Source organism: Phaseolus vulgaris, chromosome 10, assembly GCF_000499845.2.
Source record: "Phaseolus vulgaris cultivar G19833 chromosome 10, P. vulgaris v2.0, whole genome shotgun sequence".
In the NCBI taxonomy this organism is placed as follows: domain Eukaryota; kingdom Viridiplantae; phylum Streptophyta; class Magnoliopsida; order Fabales; family Fabaceae; genus Phaseolus; species Phaseolus vulgaris.
The window spans coordinates 5,866,683-5,881,107 of NC_023750.2; the positions used below are offsets into that span (position 1 = coordinate 5,866,683).

The following is a 14,425-nucleotide window of genomic DNA, read 5'->3' on the forward strand; positions in this document are numbered from 1 at the left end:
TTGTGTGTGGTTGTTATTAATATTGAGATTTCTATTTTTGGTTGGAAGTATCGGACGAGTACATGTAAAAGGTTTTTCGACAATTAAGTCAGTTTTTGGTCTTGGGTAGTGCAGTGTAATTAATGTTCAATAAATGCGTATCGTGACATAGTGTAGGTCAACCTATTAAAAAACGAGTTATGCCTTATTGTTCCTGGACATGTGTTAGTATAATTTTTTCGATTAATCCTTTGACAGCCTGCATAATTTTGTCTTTAATGCTCTTCTTAATCTTGTGTTTTTAATTTATTTTTTATCAGCAAAAAAAATTAATAAATATCTTAATCTTATGTTTAATTGAAGTTTAATGTGATCGAGGGGTCTCAACCCTCGAATAATACGAGAATTATGTTACATTTTCTCTTACTTTGTCTTCTCATTTCTTCTTCAATTATTTATATATGTGATGCACTTAAAGAATTAGTTATTATGATTATTATGTTGTATTCTTCTTCTTAGAATCATTAAAACAATAAAATGTCATTCATCAAATAAATCATACTATTTATTATTTATCTTCTTTGAAGAATACATTGTCTTCCTTTCTCACTCCTTTGTTGCAATGCATTGACTTATCCTTAAAACAATGATAAATTAAGTTTATATAAAATTGTATTGGTGCACATTCACATATCATAGTTATGGTAAGCTTTGGAACTCATCATATACATTTTTTTTTCTCAACATAAATGATGAAACTTATATGCATCTAAATGAAATCAATGAGAAAAACTCTGAATTGGAGATATGGTATATTTTAACACAAACTAATAATTGTTTTACACTAATCAAAATTAAGGATTTAACAAAAATAAATAAAAATCATTTTTGAATTCCATACTCAATAATTTTGGTTCTCTTTTTTTTTTTAGAAGGTTTTTAAAACATATAACCCAATAGTCTTTTTATGCATCTCATATTATTTTTTTAGAAAATATATAGATTTTAAAGTCAATTTTGTCATTCACTTTAGTGGAAGGTGTGAAGAGTAATTATGGGAGTGCAAAATTGCAAAATTAAAATTAAAGCCCAAACTATCGTTGAAGCCTACTTTATTTGGTACTTTAGACACCATAGACCACAATTGTATTTACAAATATGGGTTTTCATTCAAAATTATGGATTTTGGTAAATTCTTTAGTAGGTTGGCGAGTTGATCATGAAGAAATTGGGAGTCTTCTACCTGCACCCCCATACTAAATGGAATTTACTGTTATGACCTTCTGTAAATAATTTAAGAAAAAAATCCTAAATTGTGGTGGTTCTTCGCAGTTTTTGAAAGCTTTTCGTCCACCACTTACAATTGTAGAGGTTAGTATTTGTGTTTTTTTTCAATGTTTTGTTGCAATGTTTGGTTGTATTTGGTTGTTGCTATTTTTTTTCATTAAAAATTCCATTTTTACGTAAATTGGAAGGATAAAATCAGAACGAATTGAAACTGAATTACATAATTCGCAGCATTGAAATATGAAAAAACATGTACCGAGTTAAATAATCTGAAAGATACCTTTTATGGATTAGGTAATACATAAGTTATTTGATAACTCCAAAATACCTTATGGATTATGTAATCTGAAAACAAGTCATCATCATTTTCACTCCATTCTGGATCCAATAAACTTTCGGATTACCTAATCTGCACGTTATAAAATTCAGTAATTCTATTTCAGATTGTGTACCATGGAACTCACTCTCAAATCCAGATTAACATCTTGGCTTATGCAATCCGTACAAAAATGTACTACGAATTGCATAAGCTGGAATACTATTTTAGATTCGAAGTGAGTTTCGTGTTACACAATTTGGAATATAATTTCTAAAATCTTTAACTTACAAATTCTATCATATGTTGATGCGCCGGATTATCCAATTGAAAACATAACAAATCCACGATATCTCTGCAACGCAATCAAAAATAAGAAAACTAAAAACTCACATAAAAATGTCATCACTACCACAAATCGTTGCTAACGATCATCAATCGCCATTAACACAATCCACTACACAACAATCGCCGCCACCACCACCACCTTCAACCCACACATTCTCTTCGCTCATCATCCAACCATAAAACACTGAAGGAAAATTTTGGATTTTTGAAATTTATGGAAGTACATGAAGAAGTCATGGGTGGAGGAAGAAGCAACTAAGAAAGTGATATCATCTTACTAAATAGTTGCTTTAAGTTATGACTTTTATTTTTTTAGTTTACTTTTTTGTATTTTTTATTATTTATATTCTAAACTAATTATAAATATATACACTACAATTATTCATGAATTCATAAAAAAATGTATGATTTTTATTTTTTAAACAATATTTATGTATTCTTTTTAAGATGTGGTTGGTTTCTTTAACAAGATGTTTACTTGCTAAATTGAATTTTGTTAGTGAAAAAGAGCAAGACAAAATTTGAAAATAAATAATTAAGTAAATATATCAAATTAAGTATGAACTTTTATTTAATTGGTAAGTTTTTTAATGATATGATACAATCAAATTATTTATGAGAGTTGTGAAATACACGTTAAAATACAAGAAAGAGGTAAAAAATAATATTTTTTTTTGCAAATATGTGAATGTTTTGTCTAATGATGCATAATCAGACAATAAATTTTAACTAGATAGACAAATTTTTAAAGATCTTCAAAAACTTAGTTTGAAAAACTCACATTCTTATATCAATACAATTTTTAATAACATGCAATTTCAACAAGATAAGAAAAAGACTAATATACTCTTAGATTTTTATATTATTTTGGAACACAATATTTTTTGCTAACCCACCAAGTATTCTTTTATACACCAGGTATATTTGACGAAGATGATGAACTAAGAATAAAAAAAGATTCTGAAAAAAAACTTTTGCATTCTAGAATCCCTTTTCCATAAGTTATTATTCCTATTATAGAATTGTCTTTCCAAAATGAATTTCCTCACTTGCACCCTGAACCCCATTACAGAAACCAAATTCTAGAATGGAAAATAAACCACAAACTCACTTTATTTCTTCCTTGACAAAAACAACCACCAAATATTGAAGAAGCATGAGACAACAAGTACATGCAAATGGACCTAACAAGCACCAACCACACTCACACCTCCCATAGAACACTCAAAATAGTAAAAAAACACGCAGAGAAAGAAGAGCTAAATCCTTAAATCTATTTAAAAAACAACTAAAGACATTCTTATTATTTCACTTCACTAGTATAGTGCAAGTTACAAAACGATATGGTGTAGGAAGCACAAACCTTTTTATATTGGTCTAAAATATGTCCTAGAAGTTTTTTTTTTACAACAAATAGATCCAAGAAGTTAAAATATAAAATAGTGTTTCTTCCTACACCTTTATCATGACTTTTCATGCAACCCATCAAGATAAATGATGAAACTTATATGCATCTAAATGAAATCAATGAGAAAAAACTCTGAATTGGAGATATGGTATATTTTAACCCAAACTAATAATTGTTTTACACTAATCAAAGTTAAGGATTTAACAAAAATAAATAATCCAAAATAAATAAAAAACAATTTTGAATTCCACACTCAATAATTCTGGTTCATTTTTTTTAGAAGGTTCTTAAAACATATAATCCAATAGTCTTTTAATACATCTTGTTCTTGCAAGGGCCAAAAAACATTCTTCTTTCTTTTGAGGTTGTTGACTTCTCAGTCTTCTTTCTCGGTGTAGCTCTCGGTCTGGGCTTTCAGCTTGGACTTGGATATGACTTGTAGACTCTCACTTCTCTGATTTAGGTCAATTGGATCTCTAGGTTCTTGGTCTCGATCTCCTCTCACGGATGAATGTGTGTACCTAAAAGATGCTCTGATGCCAAAGTCAGAATTGATACTAGTTAATTATAAGATAAATTCACTCTACTTACCTCTTAGGTTGATCACCTAGTTATAACACTTTCTTATTGGGTTTAAAACCCGGTTGGGCTTTTACTCTTTGCACCTAATCTTCTTTAAACACACCCTTTATGTTTTGGACCTTTAGATGAACTTTGCCACAATAACTATTTATTTATTTATTTTTTACCTTTCGATTTTCCTATCGGTGCACCTCTAAGTCATAGGCAGCACACATTTCATTATTTTTTTAGAAAATATACATATTTTAAAGTCAACTTTGTCATTCACTTTAGTGAAAGGTGTGAGAAGCAATTATGGGAGTGCAAAAACCAATTACAAAAATAAAATTAAAGCCCAAACTATCGTTGAAGCCTACTTTATTTGGTACTTTAGACACCATACATGACAATGGAATTTACGAATATGAGTTTTCATTCAAAATTACGAAAGATGCAATTTTACCAAGATAATGGAAAAATGAATATACACTTAGATTTTTATATTGGTTTGTCTATATAACAGACTATGTTAGTTCTCAATCAATGATTGAGTTTCATTATGTAAACTAACGCTAGAAGATACAACTAAGTATTACTTTAGAAATGTAATATATTGGATAATTCATCGAGTATTGTTTTGGAGTGTAACCGGTATTGGCTAATATATTGAGTATTCTTTTAACACTTAGCTAATCTTAACTAAACTTTTAAGTATTGTTTTAGAATGTAATCATAATTGACTAACTCACCAAGTATTATTTTATACACCAAGTATATTTGATGAAGATGAAAAAAGATTGAACTAAGACGAAATCATTATTCCAGAAAAACAACTTTTGTTACATAATCTATTTTTTTGGAAGTTATCGTTCCTATTTCAGATTTGTCTTTCCGGAATGGATTTTCTCACATGCACCCTAAACTCCATTATGAAAATCAAATTTTGGAATTGAAAATAAACCACAAACTTACATTTATTTCTTGACGAAAACAACCACCAAACACCCTAAAAAATTGGACAACAACTGATGGAGCTAACAAATACCAACTAGATTCACGCCTCTTACAAAACACTCAAAATAATAATAAAACATGCAGAAAAAGAAGAACCAAATTCCTAAATCTATTTAAAAAGCAAATGAAACATTTTCGTTATTTCTCATCACTAATATAGTGCAAGGAATAATGATATATATTTTATAGAACTACATTATAACTTTCAATACGATTATTTTAATATTTATTCATTTTAATTACAAATTTACCTTTTATTATATACATCTATTCAAAATATCATTCCTTTAGTGCAAGTAAAAAAATATAGTATAAGAAGCACATGCCTTTTTATATTGGTCTAAAATAGGTTATGTAAGTTTTTTTTACAACAAAACAAATAGGTTCAATAAGTTAAAATATAAATAGTGTTTCTTCATATACTTTTTTTCACTCCCTCAATTTCTGAAAAGAGTATTTTACCCATGACTTCGAGATTATTTTTTCAAAAACTTTCGGAATATCCTTTCCATAATTCACGAAATGTATTTTAGAAAATATTGTCTGAAAAAAAAAGAATTTCCAACAAACCATTTTCCAAAAAATAATTTCTAGAACAAATTTGATTCTTGAAAGATTATTTTAGGAAAAAAAAAAAAGAAATTTATTTTTCAAAATATTATAGTTTCTAATAAAGACTTGGTTCCTGCAAATGCAACCATATATAACAGTAACAGAACATAAGCCATATCTGCGAACGACCACAGTGTAGAAAGAATGAACGAGGATTAGGGACTTGTGACTGCAGTAGCTTCCAAAGAACCATCCAATTCTCAAAATTTTCTTCTTTTCAGATAAAAAAGTTGATTTTTTTAACAAATCTGTTCTTGGTGTTGTTGTGGGGCATTTGAAAGCAAACCCAAGATGAACCTTTTACTCCCTCAACACCACCACCTTTCATTCTCCCAATGCCCCTTTTTCCACAACCCCATTAAAGCCCTCCAATTTCTTCCCAATCCTTCCGCACGTGTGAGCACCGTAATCCGAATGGGTGGGGGTCCCCGCACGTACCCGGGTGGCGTGTCGAAGTGGGTGTGGAAGCGGATGCAGGCGAAGAAGGCCAAGCAGCTGCTGAAGGCGCGCCTGAGCCGGGAGCGGCAGATATACGAGATGCGGAAGCGGGCGGAGCTGAAGGCGGCAGTGTCGGAGCTGGAGCGGCCGTGGGAGGTGGTGGAGAGAGCGGTGGCGGCGCCTAATCTGTTCTCTGTAGGAGCTGATGAGCAGGTGAAGGTTCTTGCCGACAGGTTTCAGAAGCCTGGTGGGTTTGATATGTGGAGTGAGAGGGATGGGCCTGTGTTGTTTGAGACCCCTGATGAGTTGCCATCTGCTAGGTTTTTCCCCAAAGGGGTGGTGCACAGTGTGAAGCCTTATAGAAGGGTTGATGGGTATGGGCTGGTGAAGGGGGGACATGATGTGGATGGAGGGGGGGTTGATGGGAAAGGGGTTTTGGTAAAGGGGAATGTTTTTGATGATAAGTTGGGTGAGAAGGGAAATGGGGGAGAGGAGATTGAGTTTGGTGGAAAGTTGAGTGAAAAGGCGAATGGGGGGAAGAGATTTGAATTTGGTGTAGGTTTGAGTGAAATGGGAAATGGAAGGAAAGGAGTTGTGTATGGTGGGGATTTGAGTGGAAATGGGGATGGAAAAGGGGTTTTGTTGGAGGATGTTGATGGGTTTGAATTGGAAGGTGATGATGGAGAATTTTCATCTTTTGATGTGAATTATGGGAGAAATGGAGTGGAGGGTGAGGGTGATGTTGGCTCGAGAAGGAATGGGAATAGGAATAGGAGGACGTTTTCGTCTGATAATGTTGGTAGAAATGGAGTGCGGTCTCATGGGAGGAATGGAGTGGAGGGTGATGGTAGATCAAGAAGGAATGGGAATGGGAGGAGGTTTTTGTCTGATGATGTTGGTAGCGGTGGAGCGCGGTCTTCTCAAGTGAGTTATGGGAGGAATGGAGTGGAGGGTGATGGTAGATTCAGAAGAAATGGAAATGGAAGGAGGGTTTTGTCTGATAATGTTGGTAGGTCTGACAATGGAGGGCGATCTTCTCCTTTGAATTATCAGAGGAATGCAAATGGAAGGTTTGATGGTGGAGAACACTCTCCTCCCTCTTCGAATTTTGGGAGGAATGAAACAAGTTTTGATGGAACGTCGAGGAGTAGGGGGAGTGGAAGGAGGGTTTTCTCCAAGAATGTTGATGGGTCTAATGAGTCGTACTCAGGGGGAGTTGGTTCTGTCAGGAAACAGAGAGGGGGCAATTCCATTAGAGGCAAAAGTCGAGGAAAGTTTGCTAACAGGACTTTAGATTATGCTTCACCAAGAGGTAGAGGTGCAGATTCTGAAGTTTATGATATGGGTTTGCAACAAGATGGGAGTTATGGGTTCCAGCAGAAGCATGAGCAACCTGACTCCACAAGTTGGTAGAGCCATGGATTCTTAGTCTAATCATTATAGGGGGCAAAAGGTTTACACGAGGAAGATTACTGATGATTTGTCTAAAGGCTTAGTTATATATCTGATCTGCATGTGGGGCAAATCAAAATTGGACTAGACTAGGACTAGTCAAATGTCATTGTGTGAAAGTATATTTTGTATATATATTTCATTTCAATATCAAAAGATAACATTGAATTTCTAGTCAAAGTCTTTTTATATATATATGTATTCTTCTTGTTGCAATTAACTGAAGCTCATAGAAATTATATTTTGTATATCACAAATGTAGGATACACTTTTGGGGTGATCTCTCTCATTCTTGCTGTGTTTTAAATCATACCGTTTTTAATTTTGAAGAAGTAACTCACAACAATAGCAAAGTTATGCATCATTAAATAAATTTTGTTCTGGATGGATGAAGAGATTTGTGGACTACATATAACTTGAGAAATTAGTGTGGTATTTGTGTGCTAGAATCTAGTCAAGTCAAATTGATGAACAGGGGCTAGAATCAATCAGTAGTTCCAGTATAGATCAGTGTTTGTAGGACTTAAATGTTTGGAATGTTTAAGGTTAGAGTTGACATATAGAATTAACTGATAATTAGGGAAAAAAATTAAGGATTCAGAACCAGATGAAAAGAAAGAATGTGAATTTTATTGTGGTGAACATGATCAAGAGAAAGAGAATGTTTACAACCCAGGACACTTTGAGAGTGTCCAGAAAATCTCCAATGAAGTCTACAAACCCCCTCCCAACTCTGACTAAACTCCAATTTATTATACTGTTCACAACTGTAACAACTTGGTAAGTTAGTTACAAAACTGTCTATCCATATGAAGTCATCAAATGTACCCATATCCTTGTCTCTCTTCTGTCTTTGCACACATGCCTTCTTAATATGATTGATATACAATGGTCATTTGTGATCATCCCATGAAACAGAAATCATATGTTTAGAGGAATTTCAGAGGAGCTTGATCTGCACTTAGGTTCATGTCTTGTTAATGCCACCCTTTAACCTTTGAATGTGCACACTATGAAGGTATCTGCTATTCATTTTTATGTTGTTAATTTTTCTTTCAGAGCTCAGTGTCATTTATTTTTGCATTAGGGGCACTATCTTATTATCCAGCATAGATAATACTCAGCCTCTGCATACCCTGAATGCTCTTTTATTCTGAAGCTGTTTCTGTTCACAGTGAATGAGAGGATACTGTCCTGGTGGTGGTGGATATGCAGGTGGAGGATACTCAGCAACAAGAAAGATAAAAGAGTCTCAATTTATTGCTCATGCTGATTATATGATTCTTGAATATTAATTCCTAGTGTTTTTTCCTTCCATAAAAGATGCTTTATTACAACAAAGTAGTTGCACATACAAGTCACAGAATAATAATAATAATCTTTCTCATGACTCATTAGTTTCATGGAGGCCCTCTTTCAGTAGACTTCAATGGAAACAAGTTATCACATCACATGTAAGTCCAATGCTACACTTAAATTCCACTAACAACTGATGAACGTTTTCAGTGTTTATCTATCAATTTTACTGAACTGCTACCTTAACTTTTAGCTGTTGATGAAGGGAAAAAAATAGTAAAAAGACAATCAAAGTAATAAAGGATGATGAATTTGTTTAAGTACACAAAAAACTACACATTTGCACAAAGTTGTCATAAATAAAAGTAGTCATAAGCAAGTTACTTTACAATAAGTAGTTGTCGTACCCCTTTTAAAAATGACTTTCAGATAACCTTTTTCAGAATGAGAAACATAGTTTCTGGAATTTATAAAATATATTTTTGGAAAACGTCTTTTCTGGAACATAATTTTTAAAATAAACTTTTCAAAACATATTATATACATTCGGCAATGTGTTTTTCATAACGTATTATACATGTTTTTAGAATGTATTTTTTGGAATAAATTTTTCAGAGTATAAATGATCCGTTTGCACTGTTAACACTTTTATAAAGAAAAATCAACGATAAAGGCTATAATATTTATGATATTCTTAAGTAAGCATTGCTAATTTGTTAAGATTTAATGTTTAACTAATTCAAAATGTCTACCAATACTAGCTTAGGCTAAACCATTCTCAAATTGTTACTGGTTTGATGGAAAAGACCTGTTAAAAGGTCTACATTAACAAATTTAGGTGGAAAAGTGAGTAGTGTGAAGTAAAAAGTATGTGATTTAAATCCAGCTACCTTATTCATTGGAATATGTGTATGAACAGGAAATGAAAAGCAAGGATTATTTGTAAATTCTGAGGTTGTGGAATGTTCCCTATTTGAACCATCTTCAAATTTTGTTGGTAGTTTTAAAATAAAATTATAAGTGACTTTCTTAGTTCTATAGCACTCATAATTTGCCATTAAGTTGTGTGAGATGTTTGATAAAATTCTTTTCTTTTAATTCTGAGATTCCTTAATTCAAAACTAGTAGGACATTCCATAATTTGTTTATTTTTTAATAGATGTTTAAATCCAACAAATAGCTGCACATTGACGCCACACAGTAGTAATTTCTAGTTATCTGTCACATTTACTGAACTGCTAGATAAAGGACCAAATAGTAAGAAATCCAAGATGGTGAATTTCTTTCATGCACAGAATAAACATGCAATATGTTGTTGCATACATTATTCACACCACCACTAAATTCATGACCTTACTCAGCATTACATATTTGATACAATGCTCACTTCATCACTTCCACCTTTTCCAACCATGCTTAAACTTGCCAAATCCAAACCTTCCATGTTTGCCATATTTCCCATGCTTGAACTTTCCATGACCGAAGTAACCACCATGTCCATAACGATGATGTCCATGAGCCAAATGGTGAACACCATAAACAGCAGCCGCGGCAGCAGCACCCCCTGCCAACATTCCTCCCATACCAGCTCCACGCCCTGCATATCAGAAAGTTAGCACTGCACACCTTACAAACAACAACAATAAAACATTGTCTCACTATATAAGATAAAATATGTAAAACTAATTAATTGATCAATACATTCTACTTGAAAACACAGTTAGGTGAAATTATCTTCATCTATTTGGGGTCAATTATTGAGTACTTTATAGTGTTAAGACAAAAGTTAATATGTTCTCTAGGTTCTAAAATTGGTCACCTGTGAAAACAAGTATACATTCAAAACAAGGAGTACAAGTACATCAATTTTGACAAGTTTTTACTGGTTTTGTGAATAAACAGTGAACAACAATTAAAATATGTCCAAACAGGAAATTATGAAAGTCAAAGCCCAGTTTTATATGTTGCTGAGTATCAATATTCTTCAAGTATGTTGGTCTTTTGCTTAACAATTTTATGAACATAAGATCTCCAATATTTTATCAGTCTCGTAGTGAAGTATGAATAGGATACTATTTTGTTAAACACTGTTATACCATGTTATCCAAGATTGGCTCCTGAATACTTTTTACAACCCTTCTGATAATTTGACTTGACTTCCCTCATCTTTCAAGAAAGCTTGTGGTGATATATCACAATATGCATGCAGACTAAGCTATATTGAAATTCATACATATTTGTGATAGTTTTTTGTTCTTTGAAATGTATGCATACGGATTTTTGTGATATTGTTTTGTTAGCATCACTAATTTGTAATGCTATCTGTCTTACCTAGGTATGTCAGTAATGGGCTAGCTTAACTGATTAAACCATTCTTATTTTGTAACTGATTTGGAAAAAATACCTGTTTACCTGGGAAGAACACACAATATAATAACAACAAATGGATACCACTATATTTTCATTTCACAATTTACTACTTGAACAAATTTCTCAACAATCTAGTATGTTTGTATTAGCTGCATGTTTATTTTGATCATATTTTGGACCAAACAAGTCATTATAGCTTCACATATTTTAGACTGCTTGATGCAGATTTTATGATAGATGCAGTTTTTGGACTCCAATTCTAGCATGTTCTTACTAGACATTTTGAATTAGTTTCACGATAAAATAATGTCTTTTTTTCCTCAAAATATTTAACTGTTTATAATCCCTCAAATTGAACTTTTCTGGTGATTTGTTTTATTTGTACAACCGTTCTATGCTCAAGTCGAAATCATTTGGATTAAAAATGATTTTGACATTTGTGTTTCGTTCGGTATTGTATTTTGTTTTTTAATAACCCATAATACACTTTCTTAACTTCTGTGACGCATCTCAAGTCCCACATTGAGATGTCCACTAAGGTAGAATACAATATGAGCTATAAAGTAAATGTTTATGGCATTGCTAAACATACTTACCTGGATGGGGTCAATGGGTGATCACTTAGGCCCATGGTCTGGAGCAGTGACTTTTATTGCACTTTAAAAGGGTGCTGTTCTAAGGTCTGTCAAAGTGACAGAGCCTACGTCAAAATTTGTGTCAGAGGGGCTTGCGTTCGCGCAGCCCCTACTAATTCAATTTTATGATTTTTCGACTTACACTGTTTTTATTCTTTTATATTTCTTAGATTTGGTTAATTAACACTGTTTCCATGCTATATTAGGATGTTGAGAATGATTGATTACCCTCTGGTTCAACAATATTCTGTTTCATGATTCAATACTAAAACATATTATGAATAAATTTCAGAATAAAATCATGTATTTTTTTTTCTGAAATATTAAACTGAGTATATTATCCCACAAGTTGATATGAACAATGGGCAGTTCAAGACAAATTGAACTTTTCTGTCGATTTCATTTATATGAACAATCATTCAGAGGCAGTTCAAGTAAAAAATCATTTGGATTTTGATGACATTTGTGTTTCCTTCATTTGTTGTACTTCGTTTTTTCAAATAAAAGACAGTTGTTACTAAAAGAACTTGCAGAGTCCTATGGTTACAAGTATAAAGAATTATCAAGTCCCACATCGAAATAACTAGTAGAGTTGTAAAGAGAATGAGCTATAAATTAAGTGCTTGTGGCATTGAGTAACATACTTACCTGGACGGGGTCAATGGGTGATCAAAAAGGCCTATGGCCTAGATCTGTGACCTTCATTGCACTTTGAAGGGGTGCAGTTCTAAGGTCTGTCCAAGTGACAGAGCCTACGTCGTAATTTGTGTCAGAGGGGGCTTGCGTTCGCGCAGCCCCTACCATTCTTAGTTTGAAATAATTTACATATCCTTAACTCTAATTTAATATTCTTATATTACTTAGTTTTTATTACTAGGTTAATTATCCAGGTTTATGTTCAAGTTCGCTATATTCTTAGTATATTTTTTCTTATTCTAAACCCTAATTTAAAATTCTTGTATTACTTATTTATTTTATTTACTCAGTTTATTTCTATTACTAGGTCTATTGCCCAAATTTACCTTCTAAGTCACTTGTTCGTTTCTTGCAGTAAATTTTAATAATGAAAAAAGTAAATTCTAACAGATGTAAAGTAAATACTATTGTTAAACGTATAATCTAAATACTATTGTTACCTGCAGAATATGGAGACAAGATTTTCCAGACTTTAAAGATAATCTAAATACTATTGTTACCTGCAGAATATGGAGGCATAGCATGTGGATAACCATGTGCAGCAGGGTAAGCTGGTGGATAGTACCCTGAATGAGGATAAGCATTAGGTGGATACCCTCCATGAGGTGGATATGCTCCAGGTGGTGGTGGATATGCAGGTGGGTATTCTGAAGGGTAGTGACCACAAGGAGGATACCCTCCTGGTGGTGGTGGATATGCTGTTGAAGGGTAGGCTGTTGGGGGATACCCTCCTGGAGGAGGATAGCCTGGTCCTGGGTATACATTTGGAGGGTAGGGAGGTGCAGTTGGAGGGTAGGGAGGTGCTGTTGGATGATGCCCTAGATATGGAAATATACCTCTTTCACTTGACTCATCATCATCTTTTCTATTGCTCATGTTGATTCAACCTATAGCCAAAAGAATCTCAATTTATTGCTCATGCTGATCAATGAAAACCAGTCTCACATTTACACCCAATCACAAATCAGTTATAATTTCAAGAAACAAGTTCACAAATAAGATACTAAAAAGGAGTTTACACCAATCTTTCCAAGGATGGAATGAAGTTATTCCTTAATCTTCACCTACATCCATAATTCAATTCTATGGAAAAAAAGATTGTTGTTACATCAACACTGATTTGCAGTGTCAATTGCAGAACCAAAAAATGATTCAGGATAAGTTCATAATTAACTTAAACAGGAACAAGAAGATTAAACAACGAATATATCAATATCTAGCAAAACCCCTAACGAACAATGAAGAACAAGGTTCATCACAGCATTCAGAATATATGAAAGTTGATCAAATCCATGTTTCTTTCATCATTGATCATGCCAAAGGATAAAGGAAAAATCTGAGAAGAAAAAAGAAAAACAGGAACACAGGCACTAAAATTGGCACAATCCAATAACCATGAAGAACCCTGTTGATCATGTTGTACAACAGGTATCAAAATTTATCAAAGAAAACAAGAATCATGACATGTTAATCAAACCAAACTGAAAACAGAATCCATTTCCACACAGAATATTAGGCAGCAACAATGAAAAAAAAAAGAATATCATTGTTGCTTCATGCTTACTCAAACGGAAATTGTGAATGCTTTCTCTGAAATCTTCTAAAGTTGATGAAAGAAGATAATTATCTCCAGAAGAATAAGAATAAATAATTTGAAACTTTACCTTTTCTTCTACCTATCATTCTCTTAATATAAGAGGAGCACAGACATATCTTTACGCGTTTACGTTTTATTTGAAAACTGTTACAGAACAATTTCTATGAAATGGTTTAATGATTTTTTTTTATATTAAATTAAATCAATTAAAATATTTTAAAATTGTGTGTATACGAAATTTATTACCACTAAAATAGTTGTTTAACAATTAAATCAATTTTGTATAATATTTTTAATTTCCTCAAAATATTTATTATCACTAAAATAGTTATGTTCCTCATGAATAAAATAACGTAAAACTACAAACTGTTTGTTTTGTCGTTAATGTTCGTAGAATTCCGCTGTCCTTTACTTTT

At 32.8% G+C, this 14,425-nt stretch overlaps 2 protein-coding genes and 2 non-coding genes across 5 annotated transcripts; 3 read left to right on the forward strand and 1 right to left on the reverse strand.

Moving 5' to 3' along the window:
* Nucleotides 1-5,629: 5,629 nt before the first annotated feature.
* On the forward strand, nucleotides 5,630-7,589 carry LOC137818342 (uncharacterized). The gene has a single exon (XM_068621698.1). The coding sequence runs from the start codon at nucleotides 5,817-5,819 to the stop codon at nucleotides 7,374-7,376; it is 1,560 nt and encodes a 519-aa protein (XP_068477799.1). The 5' UTR covers nucleotides 5,630-5,816; the 3' UTR covers nucleotides 7,377-7,589.
* Nucleotides 7,590-9,843: 2,254 nt separating this feature from the next.
* LOC137818343 (glycine-rich protein A3-like) lies at nucleotides 9,844-14,171 on the reverse strand. 2 transcript variants are annotated; one of them, XM_068621700.1, is made up of 3 exons: nucleotides 14,077-14,171; nucleotides 12,913-13,299; nucleotides 9,844-10,308 (listed from the first exon to the last, which is right to left on the reverse strand). In XM_068621700.1, the coding sequence occupies exons 2-3, from the start codon at nucleotides 13,286-13,288 to the stop codon at nucleotides 10,103-10,105; spliced, it is 582 nt and encodes a 193-aa protein (XP_068477801.1). In that variant the 5' UTR covers nucleotides 13,289-13,299; nucleotides 14,077-14,171; the 3' UTR covers nucleotides 9,844-10,102. The 2 variants fall into 2 exon arrangements, with proteins under 2 accessions (XP_068477801.1, XP_068477800.1); XM_068621699.1 differs by having other exon boundaries at nucleotides 13,977-14,143.
* On the forward strand, nucleotides 11,670-11,829 carry LOC137819896 (U1 spliceosomal RNA). Its single transcript, XR_011082478.1, has one exon. It is a non-coding gene; the product is annotated as a U1 spliceosomal RNA (small nuclear RNA).
* On the forward strand, nucleotides 12,357-12,517 carry LOC137819887 (U1 spliceosomal RNA). Its single transcript, XR_011082470.1, has one exon. It is a non-coding gene; the product is annotated as a U1 spliceosomal RNA (small nuclear RNA).
* Nucleotides 14,172-14,425: the final 254 nt, after the last annotated feature.